The sequence below is a fragment of the Lepus europaeus genome, chromosome 13 (assembly GCF_033115175.1).
Source record: "Lepus europaeus isolate LE1 chromosome 13, mLepTim1.pri, whole genome shotgun sequence".
In the NCBI taxonomy this organism is placed as follows: domain Eukaryota; kingdom Metazoa; phylum Chordata; class Mammalia; order Lagomorpha; family Leporidae; genus Lepus; species Lepus europaeus.
Genome location: NC_084839.1, coordinates 27,442,030 through 27,462,182, shown reverse-complemented (window position 1 = coordinate 27,462,182; position 20,153 = coordinate 27,442,030). Strand labels below are relative to the sequence as shown.

The 20,153-nt window shown below is 45.4% G+C and overlaps 1 protein-coding gene across 1 annotated transcript in view; it reads left to right on the top strand.

Annotated features, from left to right (window-relative positions):
* The first annotated feature begins 9,086 nt into the window (after positions 1 to 9,086).
* Positions 9,087 to 20,153, top strand: part of CAPN13 (calpain 13) — a 55,238-nt gene continuing 44,171 nt past the window's right edge. The window contains exon 1 of the mRNA XM_062210173.1: positions 9,087 to 9,284. Coding sequence (XP_062066157.1) covers positions 9,087 to 9,284 — 198 coding nt within the window. The remainder of the gene's footprint in view (positions 9,285 to 20,153) is intronic.

The window sequence follows — 20,153 nt, the reverse complement described above, 5'->3', positions numbered from 1 at the left end:
CTCAATCTTCACAGTAATCAGGGAAACAAATTAAGACCACAGGGAGCTGCCCTTTCCACTCTAGATGGGAACAAATAAGAAGCTTGCCAATACCAAGGGTGAATGAGGATTTACTGCAATGGGAGCTCTTATAGCGCTGGTGAGGTTGAAAACTGGTACAGCCTTGAAAACTATTTTGGGATACTTGGTGAGGCAGAGTCTGTGGAAATTTCATTTCCCTGGAAATTTCATTCCCGGGAATGTGACCTAGAAAACAGCAGGTGTGCCCAAGAACATTTATAGCATGATTTTTCAATAAAACACAGGAGAAGATTATTAAACATCCAAGGACAGGAGATAACCAGTTGTACAGAAGAGGAAGTGAGTGAAATCTAGCTACTTATTAACCCGGTGGGGTTAAAAAAAAGTTGCTGATGCATAAGTTGTATATTTAACTTTTAGGCAACTTTAGTTGTAACTGACTTACAATAACTGAATGTAACCTGTATACCTTGGTGAATTTTTTTTTTTTTTTTTTGACAGACAGAGTTAGACAGTGAGAGAGAGAGACAGAGAGAACGGTCTTCCTTTTTTCCATTGGTTCACCCCCCAAGTGGCCGCTACAGCCGGCACGCTGCGCCAATCCAAAGCCAGGAACCAGGTGCTTCTCCTGGTCTCCCATGGCACTTGAGCCATCCTCCACTGAACTCCCAGGCCACAGCAGAGAGCTGGATAATTCAGAGAGGAATTCCGGGAATTGCTCCTGGAAGAGGAGCAACCGGGACAGAACCAGCGCCCCATGACTTGGTGAGTTTTTACACATGTGAAACATCACCATACTCAATAAATATCTCTACCACCTCCAAAGGTTTTCTTATAACTCTTTTTAATGCATTCCCACTTGTGAGTAACCACAGAATTTTTGTCATGGTACATTGATTTGCATTTCTAAGATTTTATATAAATAGGACGATATGCTGTGTACTGTTTTGATTGGTTTCTCTCGGTATTTTGTTTTTTTGAGATTTATTCATGTTGTGTCTATCAATAATTCATTCCTTTTTATTACTGAGTAGTGCTTTATTTTATGGTTATATTATGTCACAATGTGTATATTCATTCACCTTTTCATAGACTTTGGGTTGTTTCCAGTTTTTGCTGTTAAGTGGAAGCCTGTGTTGAGCTTTTATCTACACAGCTTTGCATGAACATAGCACTTTCATTTCTCCTGGGTGAATTCTTGGGACTGGAATGGCTGGATCATATGGTATGTGGATGTTTAACTTTTTAGGAAATGTTTAAGACATTTTTAAAGAGAAGTTTAGGAAAACTTATTGCCACTGTTTACTGATGTGTCTGTACCATTTTGTGTATCCACCACGATATTGTGAAGGTTCTGGCTGTTTTATTTTCTCACAAATACTCAGTCTTTCTAATTTTAGGCTTTCTAAAGTTTTTAGTGACTTTTCAGTATGTAATTAATTTCCGTATCACTGGTGACTTATGATTTGGGACATGTTTTCATGTTGATCATTGTCTGTACTTACATGTTCTTTGGTAAAGTATCCATTCAGATCTTTTGATCATTTTCATGGATTATTTTTCACTCATTATTTATCTCTTCTTTATATATTCTTAATACAAGTCCTTTGTCTGATATATGTGCCATGGACATTTTCTCCTGATCTGGATTTTCTTGTTTTCTTAATGGTATCTCTTTAACCTTGCTAAGGCCTAAGTTACCTTCCTCTGCTTTTTTTCCTAGTAAGGCTTGTAAATTTTTCTGTGCTTTTTTGTAAAGATTTATGTTTTTGTTTATTTGTGAGGCAAAATTGGAGAGAGGGAGAGACAGAGAGAGAGAGATCTTCCATCCTCTGGTTCATTCCCCAAATGGTCCCAATGACCAGGGCTGGGCCAGGCCAAAGCCAGGAGCCAGGAGTTTCTTCTGGGCCTCCCTCGTGGGTGCTAGGGGCCCAAGGACTTGGGCCATCTTCTGTTGCTTTCCTTGCCTATTAGCAGGGAGCTGGATCGGAAGTGGAGCAGCCAGGTCTGTAATTGGTTCCTTTGTGGGGTGTGGGTATCTCAGGCAGAGGCTTAACCTGCTATGCCACAATGCCAGCCCCCAACTTTTTATGTGTTATCAAATACATTTCTACTTATCTCAATTGTGCAAATGTTTTCTCCAATGTTGTCTTTTGAAATGTAATTTTAAGATTTACCTTTAGGTCTATGATCCTTTGCATTTGCGTGTATGGTGTAACATGTAGTCCAGGTTTGTTTTCTCTTTTCCATATGGCTAGCTTGTTGATACACTTTTTTTTTTTTTTTTTTGACAGGCAGAGTGGACAGTGAGAGAGAGAGAGAGACAGAGAGAAAGGTCTTCCTTTTGCCATTGGTTCACCCAATGGCTGGCGTGCTGAGGCCAACGCACAGCGCTGATCAAAAAGCAGGAGCCAGGTGCTTCTCCTGGTCTCCCATGTGGACTTGGGCCATCCTCCACTGCACTCCCTGGCCACAGCAGAGAGCTGGCCTGGAAGAGGGGCAACCAGGACAAAATCCCGCGCCCAGACCGGGATTAGAACCCGGTGTGCTGGTGCCGCAGGCGGAGGATTAGCCTAGTGAGCCGCAGCGCCGGCCATTGATACACTTTTATTGGAAGACTTATTTCCCCATGGAGCTGCCTTGGAACCTTTGTATTAGTTCACATAACTGACCATACACGTGTCTGGATTCTGCACTCTGCTCCATCAATCTACCTGTCTATCTGTTTGCCCTTATTATAGATTTATAGCATGTATTAAAACCCAATTAATTAAGTCTTCCAGTATTTTTCTTCTCTTGAAAATTTGGGCTATTTTAGGTCCTTTTCATTTAGATGTTAATTTTAGCATCAGCTTATTGATTTCTAATAAAAAGAATATGCTGGAGTTTTGGTTAGTTTCATGTTGTTGAAATGCTGTGGGTAAATAAATCTGGGGGGACTTGTCGTCTGGTCATTAGTGAACCTTTTAATCTGATATTTCTCTCCATTTATTTAGGTTTTCTTCAGTTTCTTTCATCAAAGATTTGTTGTTTTTTATGTAGAGATCTTTTGTTAGATATATTCCTATGTCGTTTTTTTCTAAGTGCTACTATTTTCCTGTTGTTTCCTACTGTTTACTGCTATGATAAGAAATAAAAGCTGTTTTTGGTATTAACCTTGTATTTGTGACCTTGCTAAGTTTAATTATTATTTGTAGTAGTTGCTTTGAGGATCTCCCACCATCAAGATGTTAAAGGAGGGGCCACTTTTTCTCCTTTCTGATCTTTTGGCCTTTTATCTTTATTGCATGGGCTAGGACCTTCAGTACTGTGGTTAATGTAGTGACAAGGGTGTCATCGCCACCTTCATTCTGACCACAAAGAGAAGAAAATACACTCTTCCATTATTAAGCATGATGTTACCTGTAGGTTTTTTTACAGGTGCCCTGCATCCATTTAAGAGCATTACCTACTGTTTCTAGTTTTCTCTGAGTTTTTTGTTTGTTTTTGTTTTTTAAATCATAAATATATGTCTTTGTAGCCCTTCAATGTGGTGAATTGCAAACCAGTCTTCCATTCCTGGGACAAACTTAACTTAGTCATGATAAAATATCTATTTGTTTTCTTACATTATTGGATTTCATTTGCTAAAATTTTGTCAAGGGTTTTTGCATCCCTTTGTATTCACTGGAGAATATTGGTCTCTAATTCTTTTTCAGGGGGTGAATTTCTTTATGAGGTTTTGTTAGTATGGTGCTGAACCGATAAAATAAACTCAGCAGTGTCTGTTTCTCTTCTACTCTATTTTCTGAAGACTGTTATGTGAAATCAGTGTTAGTTTGTCTTTGAAAGTATCATACATTTCACCAGTGAGATTTTGTGAGCCTGGGGGTTTCTTTTTGAGAAAACCTTTGATTAGCAAATTGAGATTCTTTGCTGGGTATAGGATTATTCAGTTTATGTTTCTTCTTATACCAACTTTGGTAAGTACATTTATATAGCTCATCAATTTTTTAGCATTGGATTGTATGTAGTATTTTGCTGTTAGTCTTTAATGTCTTCAGGATGCATGATGACAACTGTTTTATCAATGATGATAGTGATATTTGCTCTCTCTCTTTAGATCTTTTTGGCTTGACTGGGAGAGTATGTCCATTTTGTTGACAGATTTTTACTTTTCCTGTTTCCTCCATGGTCTATTTTATTAAGTTCTGCCCTTGTATTTGTTATTTGCTTCTTATTTTGAGTTTTTTTTTTAAATATGACTTATGACATCATCGTTCATTCATGAGTTATTTGGGGTTTTCTTAAATATCCTATTGCTATGAAATCCAGCCTGTGCATTTCATGTAGAAGAACAACTGGGAAGAAGGGGGAAGGTGAGGTAATAATGCCCTTACCCTGTGCCCAGGCAGGTGTGATTTAGATTCAGCTGTGCCTATGTTTTTACAACTGTTCATTTTCAGGGTGGAGTAGGGGGGAGAAATGCAAGGAATTATAGGACAAGATTAGAACCAGAAAAGTAACTAATAATTGGTGTTTTTGTCTAAGGCTTCATAGCTTACATCTCCTGTATATTTTCTCATTGGGTTTTTCCATCAAGCATCCTTGGCAAAAGAAGAAACTTAGGTGCTCGGTGCTCAGGAAATTCCCTGGGGATCAGAGAGCTATGAAGGGGCAGCATGAGGACTGGAGGCTGGATATCCCGAAGTCATGTTACTTCTGTGAGTCTTTTCTATAGTATGTAACCATCCTCCAACCAAAGGGCTTGCCAGTCCTGTGTGTGAAACCCTGGAAGTGAACTTAAGTTTCTTCAAGGAGGACTTCGAGCTTCTTGTGAATCCCCGTAGAGAGTGATCAATACGAAATGTTTCCCCACAACAATTCGGCCACATAAGCTGTTGGTTATGATGCACGTCGCGAAGCTACTGCTCCATGGGACACACCAGGGAAGAACTGCCATGACATTCATTCTGACAGCACCTGCCAGCAGTGCATTGAGTATCTGTTATGTGCCAGGTTTGGCGCCAGGTACTGGCAGACCAAAAATACTGTGGAGCCCCATTAGTAGGCTGTTCCCCAGCGATGACATGAGCAGTTCAAAGAGAAAGGGAGAGCCTGGTACGTGGGAGGCGTGCGCGTTTGTGTGTGTGTGGGGGGGGGGGGGGGGGCTTGTCGAGCAAGCTTCCCCTGCCTGCCTTCCCTTTTCTCCACCAAGATTCATCTCTCAGTTGATGATGCTGTGGCACAGCGGGCTAAGCCACCGCTTACAATGCCAGCATCCCACGTAAGCACCAGTTCTAGTCCCGGCTGCTGCACTTCCAATCCAGCTCCCTGCTGATGCATCTGGGAGAGCAGCAGCAGGAGGCTCAAATGGAAGATGAAAGTAGATGGAAGATATGTCTGTCTCTCTCCCTTTACCTCTGCCCACCCTCAACTCTGCCTTTCAAATAAATAAATCTTATAAAAAAAAAAAGATAAAGATTCTCCCCTCAGAGGTGCCCACCTCCTCCAGCATTAGATGCATTCCTGTGGCTGGTCCCCACAGCCTTTCTGTTCCCCCTGGGCCTGGGCAGGCCAGTCATGAGTGGCGAGCAGCAGCAGAGCTGAGGACACAGGTCTGGCCGCCTGTGTCCTCTGCCGGCCTCTCTGAGCCTAGCCTGTCCTTGGGTGTGAGCACATCCTCCTCTTGGGGCTTTTGGGTCTCTGCACATTCTCTCCACACCCAAAATAATTGCATCACATGGATAACTGGTATTAACTGACCACTGTCCATTTACCTATCCATGTGATAGGCATCTTACAAGTGTGGTTTCCTCTGCACCTCATAGCAACCCTATGACGTGTGTACCACCTCTGTCATCTCCACTTCATCAATGAGGAAAGTAAATCTTAGAATGGGAGTTCCAGGGGCGGGCACTGTGGTGCAGTGGGTTAAAGCCCTGGCCTGAAGCACCGGCATCCCATATGGGCGCCGGTTCTAGTCCCAGCTGCTCCTCTTCCCATCCAGCTCTCTACTATGGCCTGGGAAAGCAGTAGAAGATGGCTCAAGTCCTTGGGTCCCTACATCTGTGTGGGAGACCCAGAAGAAGCTCCTGGCTTCAGATCAGCCCAGCTCCAACCCTTGCGGCCATCTGGGGAATGAACCAGCCGATGGAAGACCTCTCTCTCTGTCTACCTCTCTCTGTTACTCTGTCTTTCAAATAAATAAAATAAATCTTAAAAAAAAGAATGGGAGTTCCTGAAGTCACTACCCCGGCATAAGCAGTGGGGTTCTGCAGGTGGGCTGGGAGCCAGTTGTTTTTTGTTTTTTTTTTAAAAGATTTATTTATTTATTTGAAAGTCAAAGTTTTTTAAAGATTTATTTTTTAATTTGAAAGTCAAAGTTATACAGAGAGAGAAGGAGGGGCAGAGAGAGAATCCGCTGGCTCACTCCCAATTGGCTGCAACGGCCAGAGCTGCTCTGATCCGAAGCCAGGATCCAGAAGCTTCTTCCGGGTTTCCCATGCAGGTGCACACGGGTACAGGGGCCCAAGGACTTGGGCCATCTTCTAGCTGTCCCAGGCCATAGCAGAGAGCTGGATCAGAAGTGGAGCAGCCGGAACTCGAATGGGTGCCCATTTGGGATGCCAGCACTGCGGGCAGTGGCTTTACCTGCTATGCCACAGCCCCGGCCCCCAAGGGGGCCAGTTTTATGATGCTGATGGAGATGTGAAGAAGTCTTTAGACGTTCATTTTCTCCATACAAGTAAGGGCTGCTTGCTAGAATCCCAGATTGTGTTGTTAACGGTAACCTGTTTGATCTTCATAAACTAAAATTAGCTCACCACATGAGTTGATCTTATGTGCTAATATTTCACAGAGAGGTGGGAAGTTTGGCAAAGCTGTCCCTGAACACACACAGAGAGCTAGTAAACCTACAATTTTCACAACTCTTCATTACCAGGTGTTACTGCCTTTGCCTTGAGTTGTCAATTTCTGTCACTGTTTTCTTGCTCTTGAATGATGTCTGGCTGTTACTTCAGCTTCATCACTGTTTATTTAATTTGTTGTGGGCTTAACCCTATTGCAAATGGTAAGACATATTGGATATTTTGGCTTGCTATTTTACAAGAACTATGTTGAAGAAATGTGTATATCATGTTGAGTAAAAACCAAATGAAATTGTGTATATTTAACCATTTTTTACCTTAGGTTAAACCATAAAAAACTGACTATATTTAACCAAAATTACGTACAAATATGACAATTTTGTATTGTTCCATCTACTAGTTCAAATATAAATTATTCATATCCTGTTTGTAAGACAATTGTATGTACAATTCCCCCCAAATTACATTTCATTGGTAATATTCTAATCTGTGAAATCTAAACAATTTGCCACATACAGCCACTTAGCTGTAAGAAAATTGCCAAGTTATTGTAAGTTTGCTTACAATCCTGATCGTAAGCTGATATTCTTTTCCTACAAATTACTTGCTTAGGTTTGCGTCACATTCCTGATCACCTGATTCCTTTTCCTGTTTGAGATGGGGAGGGGTGAGACACACAGACGCTGGGGTCTTTTGTGCCACCTAAGCAGACTGGCAAAGAAGCTGTAAAAGCAGCAACTTAGGGTCTGAGGAGGTTTTCAAGCCCCACAACTGGTAAGCGTGGATTCTGCATTGAGACCCAGGCCAGCTCACAGGTGCAGGATCTGATATATATATTGGCAGACATTACCATCCTTATGGTGGCCTGAATGAAACACCTCAGGCTTCCTCGACTTCGTTTTAGGGAAATTAGGGCATGCACATTCATTGAATGCCGACTGTATGCGTGTTCTTTTAGGTCAAACCTCATGGAACACAACTAGCCCTGCAAGGGTGGGCTGATCAGTCCACACAGGTGGAGATGTAGCTGTCCAGGTTCAAGGACTAGCTCATTATTGTAGTCTTGATGGACATGGAAAGCAAACTTCAAAACCACGTGACCGTTCTCCACCATGTCTTGTCTTTTATTTCTTCCCCCCTCCTTGCCATATTCAATTTACCAACTAATCCTCTTGGTTCCACCTGAAGTCTCTCTCCCCTCTGCCATGTTCACTGTCCACTCTCTATCATTGTCTGTCCCATGGACAAGAGCAGCAGCCTCCTCACTTCTATCTCTTCTCATCCTCTCCACCTGGCTCCCAACTTGCTCCCTACATCACCACTGGACATCAGATCTGATCCATCTAATCAGACCTTACCTCTTCAGACCCTGCTTGCAGGATGTAAAACCCTTCAGAATCCAACTCTAACCCATATTGCTGGCCATCTCTTCCAAAGTCCCTGCCATTAGCTCCCCCTGCCCCCTGCCCCACAAAACCAACAAAGCCTCCAGTCACTCTACATTCTGTCCAGTGCTCCAAGACCTTTCCAGCCCAACTGCTGGACCTCCATACACTGACCACTCAGGGTGCCCATAGGCACTTTGTAAAAAGGTCTATCCATTCTGTGCCTGGCAATTTCCTCTTCCTGGAAGGCACAATTCAAAGGTCACTGCCAGTGAGAGAGTCATTCAGAGTGCCATGCAATTCACAGCTCCTCCTCTTTACTCCACCGGACTTTGTACACGTTTTCAGTTGAACTCTTCCTGTTGGATGATATATATAGTTGTTGAAATGTCTTCTATCTTTCCCACTTGATAATGAGTCTCTAGGGGATAAAGATCATGTTGTATTTATAGTTGGATTGCCAGTATTCCAGAGCACGCCTGGCACAGATCAATGCTCAACCAGTGTCCATTAAATGTGTCAGTGGCCCGGTAGGCTCTCAGGTACACTGGAACACACAGTGAAGCTGTTCAGTACAGCCGACTGAATGCTGATCTGGAGTAAGAATATTGAATTCTACCTGAGGCTTGCCTACCCACTGGCCACGTCCTCAGGAACAGCGTGGATCTGGCTCTCAGTCCTCCCACTTGTAAATGGAGGGAGGGTAGTGGACATCTGAGTACCCTTATAGGACTCAGGGCTGATGATCCAAATGACTTGACAGCTCACTCCAGAAAATATCCCTTTTCTCACCAGAAAGAAACCATCTCCGAAGTTTAACAAGGGAGTCATGGCGCAAAACTCCAGGCCTGTGGCGGAGTCTTCCATCATCAAGTTCAAGGACCAGGACTTCAGCTCCTTGCGGGATCATTGCTTAAGCAGGCACCAGCTCTTTGAGGATGAGACATTCCCTGCCACGGCTTCTTCCATAGGCCAGAAGTTGCTCCAGGGAAAGAACCTGTCCAGACTGAAGTGGAAGCGGCCACACGTGAGTGAAACCCCAAGAACACACCCAGCTCTGGGACCCTTGGTGCACCTGCCTTGGTGCCTCCCACTAAAAGGAGGAAGGCCTCAGAATGAAACTGGCCTGGTCCCTCTGCTACAGCGGTCAGTGGTGTATGCACTCGGGGGGATGGGGAGACTGTAATGAAAACAGGACCTGGGGACCCTTGAGCTGTACGTAACCCAGTTCTAACAAACTACATCATTATGTTGAGTGAGCACATCACTAGGTTAAAATGCCTGTTTTCTCACCAGAAAAATGGGAAACCCCAGTTATGAATATTATAGTAGTTGGTCTATAGGTATAGTAGTTGGTCTATAGAGTCTCTTCCACCCCCATTATTGGGTCCATTTATCAGTCTGCCATCCTTTATTCTCTTCAGATATCAATAACTGTATGTCCTTTTCTGTGTCCCTGTCTGAATTTCCTCCCAGGGAATATATCATATCAGTCATTCATACTGTTGGATGAATTTCAGTGCTTGCCCCACCTCTCTTTTATATTCACATGTTTAATCTTGTAGAAGCTTGATCACCTATGAAAGAATTTCAGACACCAGCCATCAAATTAAGGAGATATAGCAGGGCAATGTTCAAACCAGCCTCATTCCCACTCCAGCAGATGTCCACTACTAGTTCTGTCTAGAAGCAAAGGGAGGCCTGATGATTTTTCTAGAACAATCTCAATTTTAGGGTGTGAAGCTCCATGGGATATTTATCAGCTGACTCATCATGGCTATAATCTCCTCAGGATTACTGTTGAGGCAAAAGATTAAGAACCACTGTGAGGGTTCTGAAACCCATTGCTGCTGTTGGTGCTTCTGCAAACTGATGGCAGAACCCAGAACAAGGGAAAATAGTATAAGATCCAGTAAGTTAATGAATCTAATATCAGCAGCCATCACTAAACACTGACCAACCCACAAGCACTCTACTGAGCACTTTCAATATGGCCAGGTGAGGTTAAACAGAAAAGGAACATTCTGGCTGTGGATACATAGTGGATATCTGCCCCAGGGAAAAGCTGACGGCATCCAGCTGTACGGATGCCTTTTCCCTGCATCTAGACAGATGTGTAGCTTAGGGGAAGGGAAGCGTTCATGGGGATGAGGTTAGGCTTGAGGAGCTGCTTAAAGGAAGATGTGGGTATTTCAGCCTCCTAGGGTCTTTCTCATTATCCATCCGCAGTAAATCTCCACCAAGGACTTCATTCTTCTGACCTTCACCTCTCAAGGAGAGCTGAGGCAGGAACTCTATTTAAAGACATTCTGAAGGGTCATTTTTTTTCTTTGTTATTTTCAGAAGCTGAGATTCTTTTGGAGAGTGTCCTTTCTTTTCACCTCATAAGGTGCTGAGCAATAGATGTGAGACTTTACAAGAATAGTGTTGAGGAATTTATAACATTTCTATTTCGAAAGAGCTGAGAGTTCCTTCTTATCTGATTCCAGCAACATCTCAACTTGTGATGTCTTTGGGGGACAAGGAGACACTGAGGCAAACAGAATCAAAATGATTCACAAAAATTCATGCAAGGAATCCAGACTAGAGGCAGCCATGGTCACAGGTGTTTTCTTATTACTGACCTTGTCCAGAAGTTTACCTGAATTCTGCCAGGGACTCATTTTGCAGGGTAGACTCCTGACCACACACGCTGTTCTTTTCCTCACATGGTACTTGAGTGCGTAAAAGGGAGTCTGCTAGGATTTGGATGAATGAATACATGAGTGAGTGAACAAATGAATGAATGACTCTGAGCCTTTCCCCTTAAATGTGACGTTCCCTTGTGTCTCTTATCATAGCTGGCAACATGAATATTTTCGTAGACCTTTTAAGGACTTTTGGTGTGTCCTCTCTTCCTTTATCTCCTCTATTTGCTCCCAATTTTATAGGAAGGTGAATTGGGGCTCAGCCAGGTGATAAGACTTGCCCAGGTGACATGGGTAGGGAAGGGAAGGGTCCAGAATTGAAATTCAGACTCCTGACTCCACATACTGTATTCTTGCTCACATGGACTTGAATGCATAATGGGGACTCAGCTAGGATTTGGGTGAATGAGTTCATGAGTGAAAGAACACTTGAATGAATGACCCTGAGTTGTGAGATGCAACTTTCCAGCTTGTGTGTGCATTAGAGAAAACTTGGGTTGCCCTCTTTTCTAGGCAGGATGGCAGAGGAATAAACCAATGTGTTCAACCCTTCAACACTGTGATGACCCTGACAGCCATAGTTGTAACTGTGGTCACAAACAGCCCGAGACAGGAACCAGAGCCAGCCTTGTCCAATCCTTGTTGTGATGGCCAACACTCACAGAGCTTGCTTTTAGAATCTCTGATTTATTGAATCCTTGTGGTAACTCTATGATGTGGTACTTTTACTAACCTCAGTTTGCAGGTGAGAAGCAGAACCAGAGAGTAGAGCACTGCCTGAAGTCACATAATTAGACAGAGGCAGAACTGGGGTTTGAACCTGGAGTGTGGCTCCAAGACCTTAACTCCAACACCACACTATATATTGCCCATACCCTTCCCATAAGGCCTCATTGTTAGCTTATGTCAAGGACTGGAATCCTGCTTGCCCCTAATAATATTTTATGCACCAATAAAATACCCAACATCATGTGGGTAACCGGGAATCATTCTCTCTGTAAAGTATTTCTCTGTATATTCTGGATCTCTAATTTTTAGGTAAAACAGAACAAGTATTAAAATGGCATCTCTACCTTATATGATTATTTTAAGGTATAATGAGTGTACTACTTAGGACAGTGTCTAGCACATAGTTAGCACTTACTAAACACTAGCTGTTGTTACTGTGATTAAATTGGGATAATGTCCTCAGAGGCTGTTCCCTGGGATTTTTGGGCTTCCAGAAGCATCTCAGCTTCAGCCAATTTCAAGAAACTCTCAAGAACAAATGTGAGTCACAGCATACCATTTGAGGAAAAAATGGGGTGCTAGCAGGGAGTTTGGAAAATAACCCTCTTGTCATTCTGCTTCCTGTCACTGCTTTCTAGAAAACGCCTCCCAATTTACCTTTTTTCTCAGTGCCTGTCCAGAGTTTAGTTGGCACTGCTTAAATTTCAACTATATAAGGGCTTCCCGTGCTATGTCCGCATTCTAGGTTTTTCTAGACAGTAGGGGAACTCTGTAGGTCTAGTCAACTACTAAACCATCAAGGGCATCATTATGCCCTTCTGTATTGATGAAAATTTCTTCTTTACTGTTCATTACTATAGCCTCTAGTCACCTGTGACTGTCATACACTTGAAATGCACCTGATAAAACTTAGAGATGGAAGTTTTAATTTGAATAATCACATATGGCTTACAGCTACCATATAGGGCAGAGCAGAATGGTAGATGGAGATCTTCACAACAATCACCAAAGTATGTCATACTGAGGGGCTGAAGTTTCACTTTGGTTCCCATTCTACAGAGAAAAGCACTTCATTCCTCAGCTGCAGAATGGGCTTGAGGCTGGCACTGTGGCACAGTGGGGAAGCCACCACCTAGGACACCAACCTCCCATGTGGATGCAGGTTGAGTCCCGGCTGCTCTACTCCCTGCTAATGCACCTGGGAAAGCCATGGAATATGGGCCAAGTGTTTGGGCCTCTGCACCTAAATGAGAAACCCAGAGGAAGCTCCTGGCTTCAGTCTGGTCCACCCCAGTTCCAGCCATTGTGATCGGATGGACGTTTCCTCTGTCTCTCCCTCTCCCTCTCCCTCTCTGTAACTCTTCCTTTTAAATAAATAATAAATCTTTTTTTTTTCAAAAAGGATATACCCAGCTGGCACCACGGCTCAATAGGCTAATCATCCGCCTTGTGGTGCTGGCATACTGGGTTCTAGTCCCAGTCGGGGCACCAGATTCTGTCCCGGTTGCCCCTCTTCCAGTCCAGCTCTCTGCTGTGGCCAGGGAGTGCAGTGGAGGATGGCCCAAGTGCTTGGGCCCTGCACCCCATGGGAGACCAGGAGAAGCACCTGGCTCCTGCCTTTGGATCAGCGCAGTGCGCCGGCCACAGCTCGCCGGCCGTGGCGGCCATTGGAGGGTGAACCAACAGCAAAAGGAAGACCTTTCTCTCTGTCTCTCTCTCTCACTGTCCACTCTGCCTGTCAAAAAAAAAAAAAAAAAAGGATATACCCATTAAAAGTAAATACATAAGTAAAAATAATAATGAAAAGAATGGGCTCATGGCCAAAGCACATTGCCTGATACATGCTCAGAGCTCAGCATATAAGCCCTTGTGCTGCCTGTGGCCACCCCAGAGCCAAACATCTCCTACTCAGACGACAACGGTCATCTTCACGCAGCCAGAGCAGTGTCTGAAAGGATCATCTCAGAACCATACTTTCTTCAGAGAAGGAATAGGTAGAAATATGAGTGTAGATGATGAAGATGGACCACAGGACAGTAACAGAAGTGACAGACAGTGACACGCCAATAGCATTGCCATCAAGCCAAAGGACTTTGATGCCAACACATTAAAGCCCACTAGTGAAAATGGAAAAGGGAGTGAGGTTGCCCCTTGTCCCTGCCTAAACCGTGGCCGTCGTCTGAAAGGGCGGAATGCCAAGGCGGATGATATACACACCATTCCCCAGCCACAAGCAGCAGTCTGCAGGTGAGCACAAGACTTTGAGGGGAATGCAGGGATAGGCGAATGCTGTCACATTGTAAATGACACTCCCGGGATGACTGGGGGAGAGCAGCTGGCCTGCTGCCACTCCAGAGAGGATATGTTCTTTGTTGTTGTTGTTGTTTAATTTTAAAAATCTTACTAGAGAGAGGGAGCAGTCTCCTACTCATGAGTTCACTTCCCAGATGCCTGCAACAGCTCCATGCCAAAGCCAAGAGTGGGAGCTAAATCAGGGTTTCCACCTGGATGACAGGGACTCAACCACTTGAGCACTACCTGCTGCCTCCCCAGGTGCACATTAGCAGGGAGCTAGAATCAGGGGTAGAGCTGTACTCAAACCCAGTCACTCCCAATATGCAACACAGGCATCCCAAGCAGCAGCATCTTAACCATTGCACCCGATACCTACCCCCAGAGAGCATTTCCTTTTCTTGAGGTTTATTTATTTATTTATTTGAAAGTCAGAGTTACAGAGAGACAGATTCTTCCATCCACTGATTCCCTTCCTTTTTTTTTTTTTTTTTTTTTGGACAGGCAGAGTTAGTTAGAGAGAAACAGAGAGAAAGGTCTTCCTTCCATTGGTTCACCCCCAAAATGGCCACTATGGCCGGCGCACTGCGCCGATCCCAAGCCAGGAGCTTCCTCCCAGTCTCCCACACGGGTGCAGGGTCCAAGCACTTGGGCCATCCTCCACTGCCTTTCCAGGCCACAGCAGAGAGCCGGACTGGAAGAGGAGCAACCGGGACAGAATCCAGCACCCCAACCGGGACTAGAACCCGGGGTGCTGGCGCTGCAGGCGGAGGATTAGCCTAGTGAGCCACAGCACCAGCATCAATGATTCCCTCCCAAAATGGCTGCAAAAGCCAGGGCAAGGCCAGACCAAAACCAGGAGCCAGGAGCCAGAAGCTTCTTTTGGGTCTCTCAGGGGTGCAGGGGTCTAAGCACTTGGGCCATCCTCTGCTGCTTTCCCAGGTGCATCAGCAGGGAGCTGGATCACAAATGGAGCAGCCAGGGCTCACACTGGTTCCAATATGGATGCTAGCACCACAGGCAGCAGCCTTACCCACTACACCGCAGCGTCAGCTCCCAGAGAGAGGGTATTTTCTCAGATAGGAGCTCTTACATCACATGAACTTTTTTTTCCACATGAACTTCTAAGACTCCATAATCAAAACCAAGTTACCAAGAGTATTTTTTAAAGATTTTATTCATTTATTTGAGAGGTAGAGTTACAGACCGTGAGAGGGAGAGACCGAGAAAAAGGTCTTCCTTCCGTTGATTCACTGCCCAAATGGCTGCAACAACCGAAGCTGCGCTGATCTGAAACCAGGAGCCAGGAGCTTCCTCCTGGTCTTTCACGTGGGTGCAGGGGCTCAAGCACTTGGGCCATCCTCCACTGCCTTCCCGGGTCACAGCAGAGAGCTGGATCAGAAGAGGAGCAGCCGGGACTAGAACCAGTGCCCATATGGGATGCCAGTGCCACAGGCGGAGGATTAACCTGCACCGTGGCACCAGCCCCACCAAGAGTATTTAGTTTAACTACTGCTGTTGGCTTTGGCATTACTCAGAGTTCTCCAGAGAAACAGAATCAATAACACATACTCTACTGAGAAGTATCTCATAAATATGCATGAGATATATTTATATATGTATAATATAAATTTATATTTATATTTACACATAGAACAAACATGTTTATTATTAATAAATAGGTCAACAGGTATAGTGATTGTATATACCTATCCTATTATATATCCTAAAACATACACCATATGAGACATACATATATATGTGTGTGTATATACACACACACACACACACACACCAATGATAGTATAAGGATTCATTATGAGGGATTGGCTCATGGAGTGATGAAGGCTGAGAAGTCTCACAGCCCCCAGTCTGCAATGCTGAGGCTCACAAAGCCAGTGGTGTCTGAGTCGGAGACCTGAGAATCAGGAGAGCCGACCACATGGTTCAAGTCCACGGGCAGCAGTCTGGGCTCTCAGTCCAAGCAGGCAGGCAGACAAGAGGCCACTCTCCTTTCCCCACCCCTTGTTCTGTGTCGGCCCTCACAGTGGGGAAGGCAATCTGTCATGCTGAGTCCTCCAATCCAAATACCAGTCTGGGAGCCCTCTCGCAGACGTCCCCAGCAGTACCGCTCAGCCAGTCAGACCTCCTGTCATCCAGCTGCGTTGGCACACCAAATTAACCCGCAGCTTCCGTCAGTAGCTATGGTGGTGCTAGTGCTCACAGGCCCGGGCCTTCTTATAGAAGCAGAAACAGTTAAAGCTGAGAAGATTTTCACTGGTTGTGTGGCCAGAGGCTGAGAGCAGACTCTGGGATCCCTCGCCTGCTTCCTGTGTGACCTGGAACCAATCACTCAATGTCTCTGAACCTGCTGCCTCTCTCAGGCTGGGCTCAGAACCACCCGAGGCCCCGGGGTCCATCCTGGACTCCCCCTCCGACTGGCCTGCCAAGTGGAAGCTCTGGGAGGTGAGGCCAGGCTGTCTCCATGTCTGCTGATGCTGAGTCACCGCTAGGGTGGAGGCTGTGCCGCTTCCGTGTGGTTCTGCTGAGTCAGATCTAGGCCCTTATCATGCTGACATCACTGCCCCGGAGGGCCTGGCCCTCCTGAGACTCGGGACCTGCCCGGAGAGAGAGCATCGCTGTCTGTCTGCCACTGCTGGCTTTGCTCAGCAAGTCAGCCTGGCAGGCTCAGGTGTCCTGGGGTGATTTCCAGCCCTTCCTGGCTCCCAACTCTGGATTATCTGTGACAACTCTGGAGCCTGGGTGGGGAAGGAACAGGCAGCCTGAGGCCAGCAGACAGGTGCTGGTTTTGTGCCCAGCCTGGTACACAGGATTCCTGTGTTGCTCCAAGCACTTGAGGTTGACTGTTGCTTTGTGGTTTGAAATACTCAGCATCTAATTTTTATCACATTAGAAAAATCTGTTCTTAATTAGCTAAAATTTTTATTTTTTTAAAGATTCATTTATTTGAAAGAGTTACAGAGAGGGAGAGACAGAGAAGAGAGAGATATCTTCCATCTGCTGGTATACTCCCTAGAGGGCCACAGTGGCTGGGGCTGAGCCAGACCAAAGCTAGGAGCTTCATCTGGGCCTCCCATGTGGGTGCAGGAGCCTACACACCTGTGCCATCTTCCACTGCTTTTCCTAGGCCATTAGCAGGGAGCTGGGTTGGAAGTGGAGCAGCCAGGACATAAACCAGAGCCCAGATGGGGTACTGGCATCACAGGTGGTAGCTTTACCTGCTACAACATAATGCCAGACCCTAAAATTTATATTTTTTTAAACTTTAACTATTATCATCTTGGAAAATCACAAAAAGCTATTGTGTATTTATCAGATGCCTTCATAGCATCTTATTGAAAGGATACAAATTTCCCCCCTTTGGTTCATGTAAATACAACTTCCTGTCGTTTGATGCATTGATATGAAACCATACATGTGTTCTTCATTTCTAGAGCAAATCTTATTGGTCAAAATCAGTGTGGAGTGTGTGTGTGTGTGTTTTCTCTCAGGTTTGGCCTCAAGGCTGTGCTGGTTTCTTTAATGGTAGCAAGATCTTTTTTAACACTGACACTATAGGGACCAACATTGTGGCACAGTAGGTTAAGCTACCACCTGTGATGCCAGCATCACAGTGCTGGTTGGAGACCTGGCTGCTCTGCTTCCAATCTAGCTCCCTGCTAATGCACCTGGGAAAGCAGCAGCAGATGACCCAAGTTCATGGACCCCTACCACCCAGGTGAGAGACCTGGATGGAGTTCCAGGCTCCTGGCTTCAGCCTGGCACAGCCCTGGCCATTGTAGTCATTTGGGAAGTGAACCAGCAGATGGAAGATCAATCTCTTTTTCTCCCTCTCCATGTCTCTTTCCCTCTCACTTTCCCTCACTCTCTGTAACTCTACCTTTCGAATAAAATCTTTTTTTTATTTTATTTTTATTTATTTATTTTTTTGACAGGCAGAGTGGACAGTGAGAGAGAGAGACAGAGAGAAAGGTCTTCCTTTTGCCATTGGTTCACCCTCCAATGGCCGCCGCGGCCGGTGCGCTGCAGCTGGCGTACCGCGCTGATCTGAAGGCAGGAGCCAAGTGCTTATCCTGGTCTCCCATGAGGTGCAGGGCCCAAGTACTTGGGCCATCCTCCACTGCGCTCCCTGGCCACAGCAGAGAGCTGGCCTGGAAGAGGGGCAACCGGGACAGAATCCGGAGCCCCGACCGGGACTAGAACCCGGTGTGCCGGCGCCGCAAGGCGGAGGATTAGACTGTTGAGCCACAGCGCCGGCTGAATAAAATCTTAAAAAGAAAAAAAAAAATACTGAAACTATAAATGCTATAGGAATGGTCTCTCCCCTGAAAGATTGAGATAACTCAGCAGGACAATTGCAGAACTCCTAGAAATCTGCCACAGGTGTATTAGGAGAAACTTGGTAACTTGAAAAAACCAGGGGCAGTGTTTGGCATAGGTTGGGAGGCCACTTTGGACGGCCACATCCGCCATCAGAGTGCCAGGGTTCCAGTCCTGGCTCTGCTCCCGGTTCCTAATGAAGCACATGCTGGGAGGCAGCAGGTGATGGGTGGGAATTCTAACATTCCCAGGGTGAACTTACCTTCGGCTTGGTCCAACCCTGGCTGTTGTGGGCATTTAGACAGTGAACCAGTGAATGGAAATCTCTGTATCTGTCTCTTTGCCTTTCAAATTAAATGATTTTAAAATAATAATAATGAAATATTACCCCAAGGTGATTGATTTTTTTTCAGGTAATTTAGTAATTTGAGACATTTTCAGTCATTTTAAATTTTGTCAGAAAGTCATCAGTATTTTTAAAATAACTAGCATAGAATTTTATATTTATATATATATTTTATATACATAAATTTTTATATATTATATATTTTATATATATTATATATATCATATTTTTATATTTCTTTCTTAAAAATATTTGTTTGGGGCTGGCACTGTGGCATAGTGGGTATAGCCACCACCTGAAGTGCCAGCATCCCATATGGGCACTGATTCAAGTCCCAGCTGCTCCACTTCTGATCCAGCTCTCTGCTATGGCCTGCGAAAACAGTAGAAGATGGCCCAGGTCCTTGGGCCCCTGCACCTGTGTGGGAGACCTAGAAGAAGCTCCTGGCTCCTGGCTTTGGATCGGCACAGCTCTGGCCCTTGTGGCCTTCTTGGGGTGAGCCAGCGGATAGAAGACCTCTCTCTCTGTCTCTACCTCTGCCTTCTCTATAACTCTGCTTTTCAAATAAATAAATAAATCTTTTTTAAAAAAGTATTTGTTTATAAGTGAGACAGAGATTTCCTATCTGCTGATTCACTCCCCAATGCCCACAAGGGCTGGGGCTGGGGGAGGCCAAAGCCAGGAACTGGGAATTCAACCCAGGTCTCCCACATGGGCAGTGTTACAGAATATCCCTTGCGAAAGGAATTGTTGAACCCCCACAGCTGGGTCTGCTTGCCCAATGTGTAGTAAGCCAATTACTGATGCCAGAGTGGGAAAAGAAAGCAGAGCACGGATCCAGGCTGAATTCCTGGGCTCCCTGGAGGGTCAGAGGTAGGAATTCTTACAGGTTGAAGGCGGGACCGAGAGGAGCGCATTCAGCTCATGTGTGGGTGTCGGTGGTCGCTGGTACTTGAGGCCCTCCTCGGTCGGTCAGCGATAGTGTGTTCTCAAGGGGATTCTGATGATGGCAAAGTGGACTCTGGTCCATCTAGGGGCTGTATTAAGTGGTGCTGACTATTTGCTCAGGGCCTGGAGTTCCTGAAAAAGAAGCCCCTGGAGACAAGACGGAGCATCCAGATGTTATCCCTAGGGGAGAGGTCTGTGCCCTCCTCTGTCCAGGACCCCGGAACTCACAGAGCCGACTGCACCGCTCCCTCAGTACGGAGAGCTTAGTCTAGTAGGCAGTTGACTTGCATTCACAAAAGCTGGGCAATGAAACGATGCTAGAGGAGGGAGGCCAGGACCCTGCGAGGGTACTAGGGCCTGGTGCTGTCCCCATCTGCATCCCAGGGCAGTGGGCAGGGGCTCAGTACCTGAGCCATCACCTGCTGCCTCCCAGCATCTTCACACCAGGAGGCCAGGATCAGGAGCTGTACAGAGAACCAAATCCAGGGACTCCAATGTAGGAAACCAATGTCTGAACCGCTAGGCTAAAGGCTCACCACGTTTTTAATTTTCT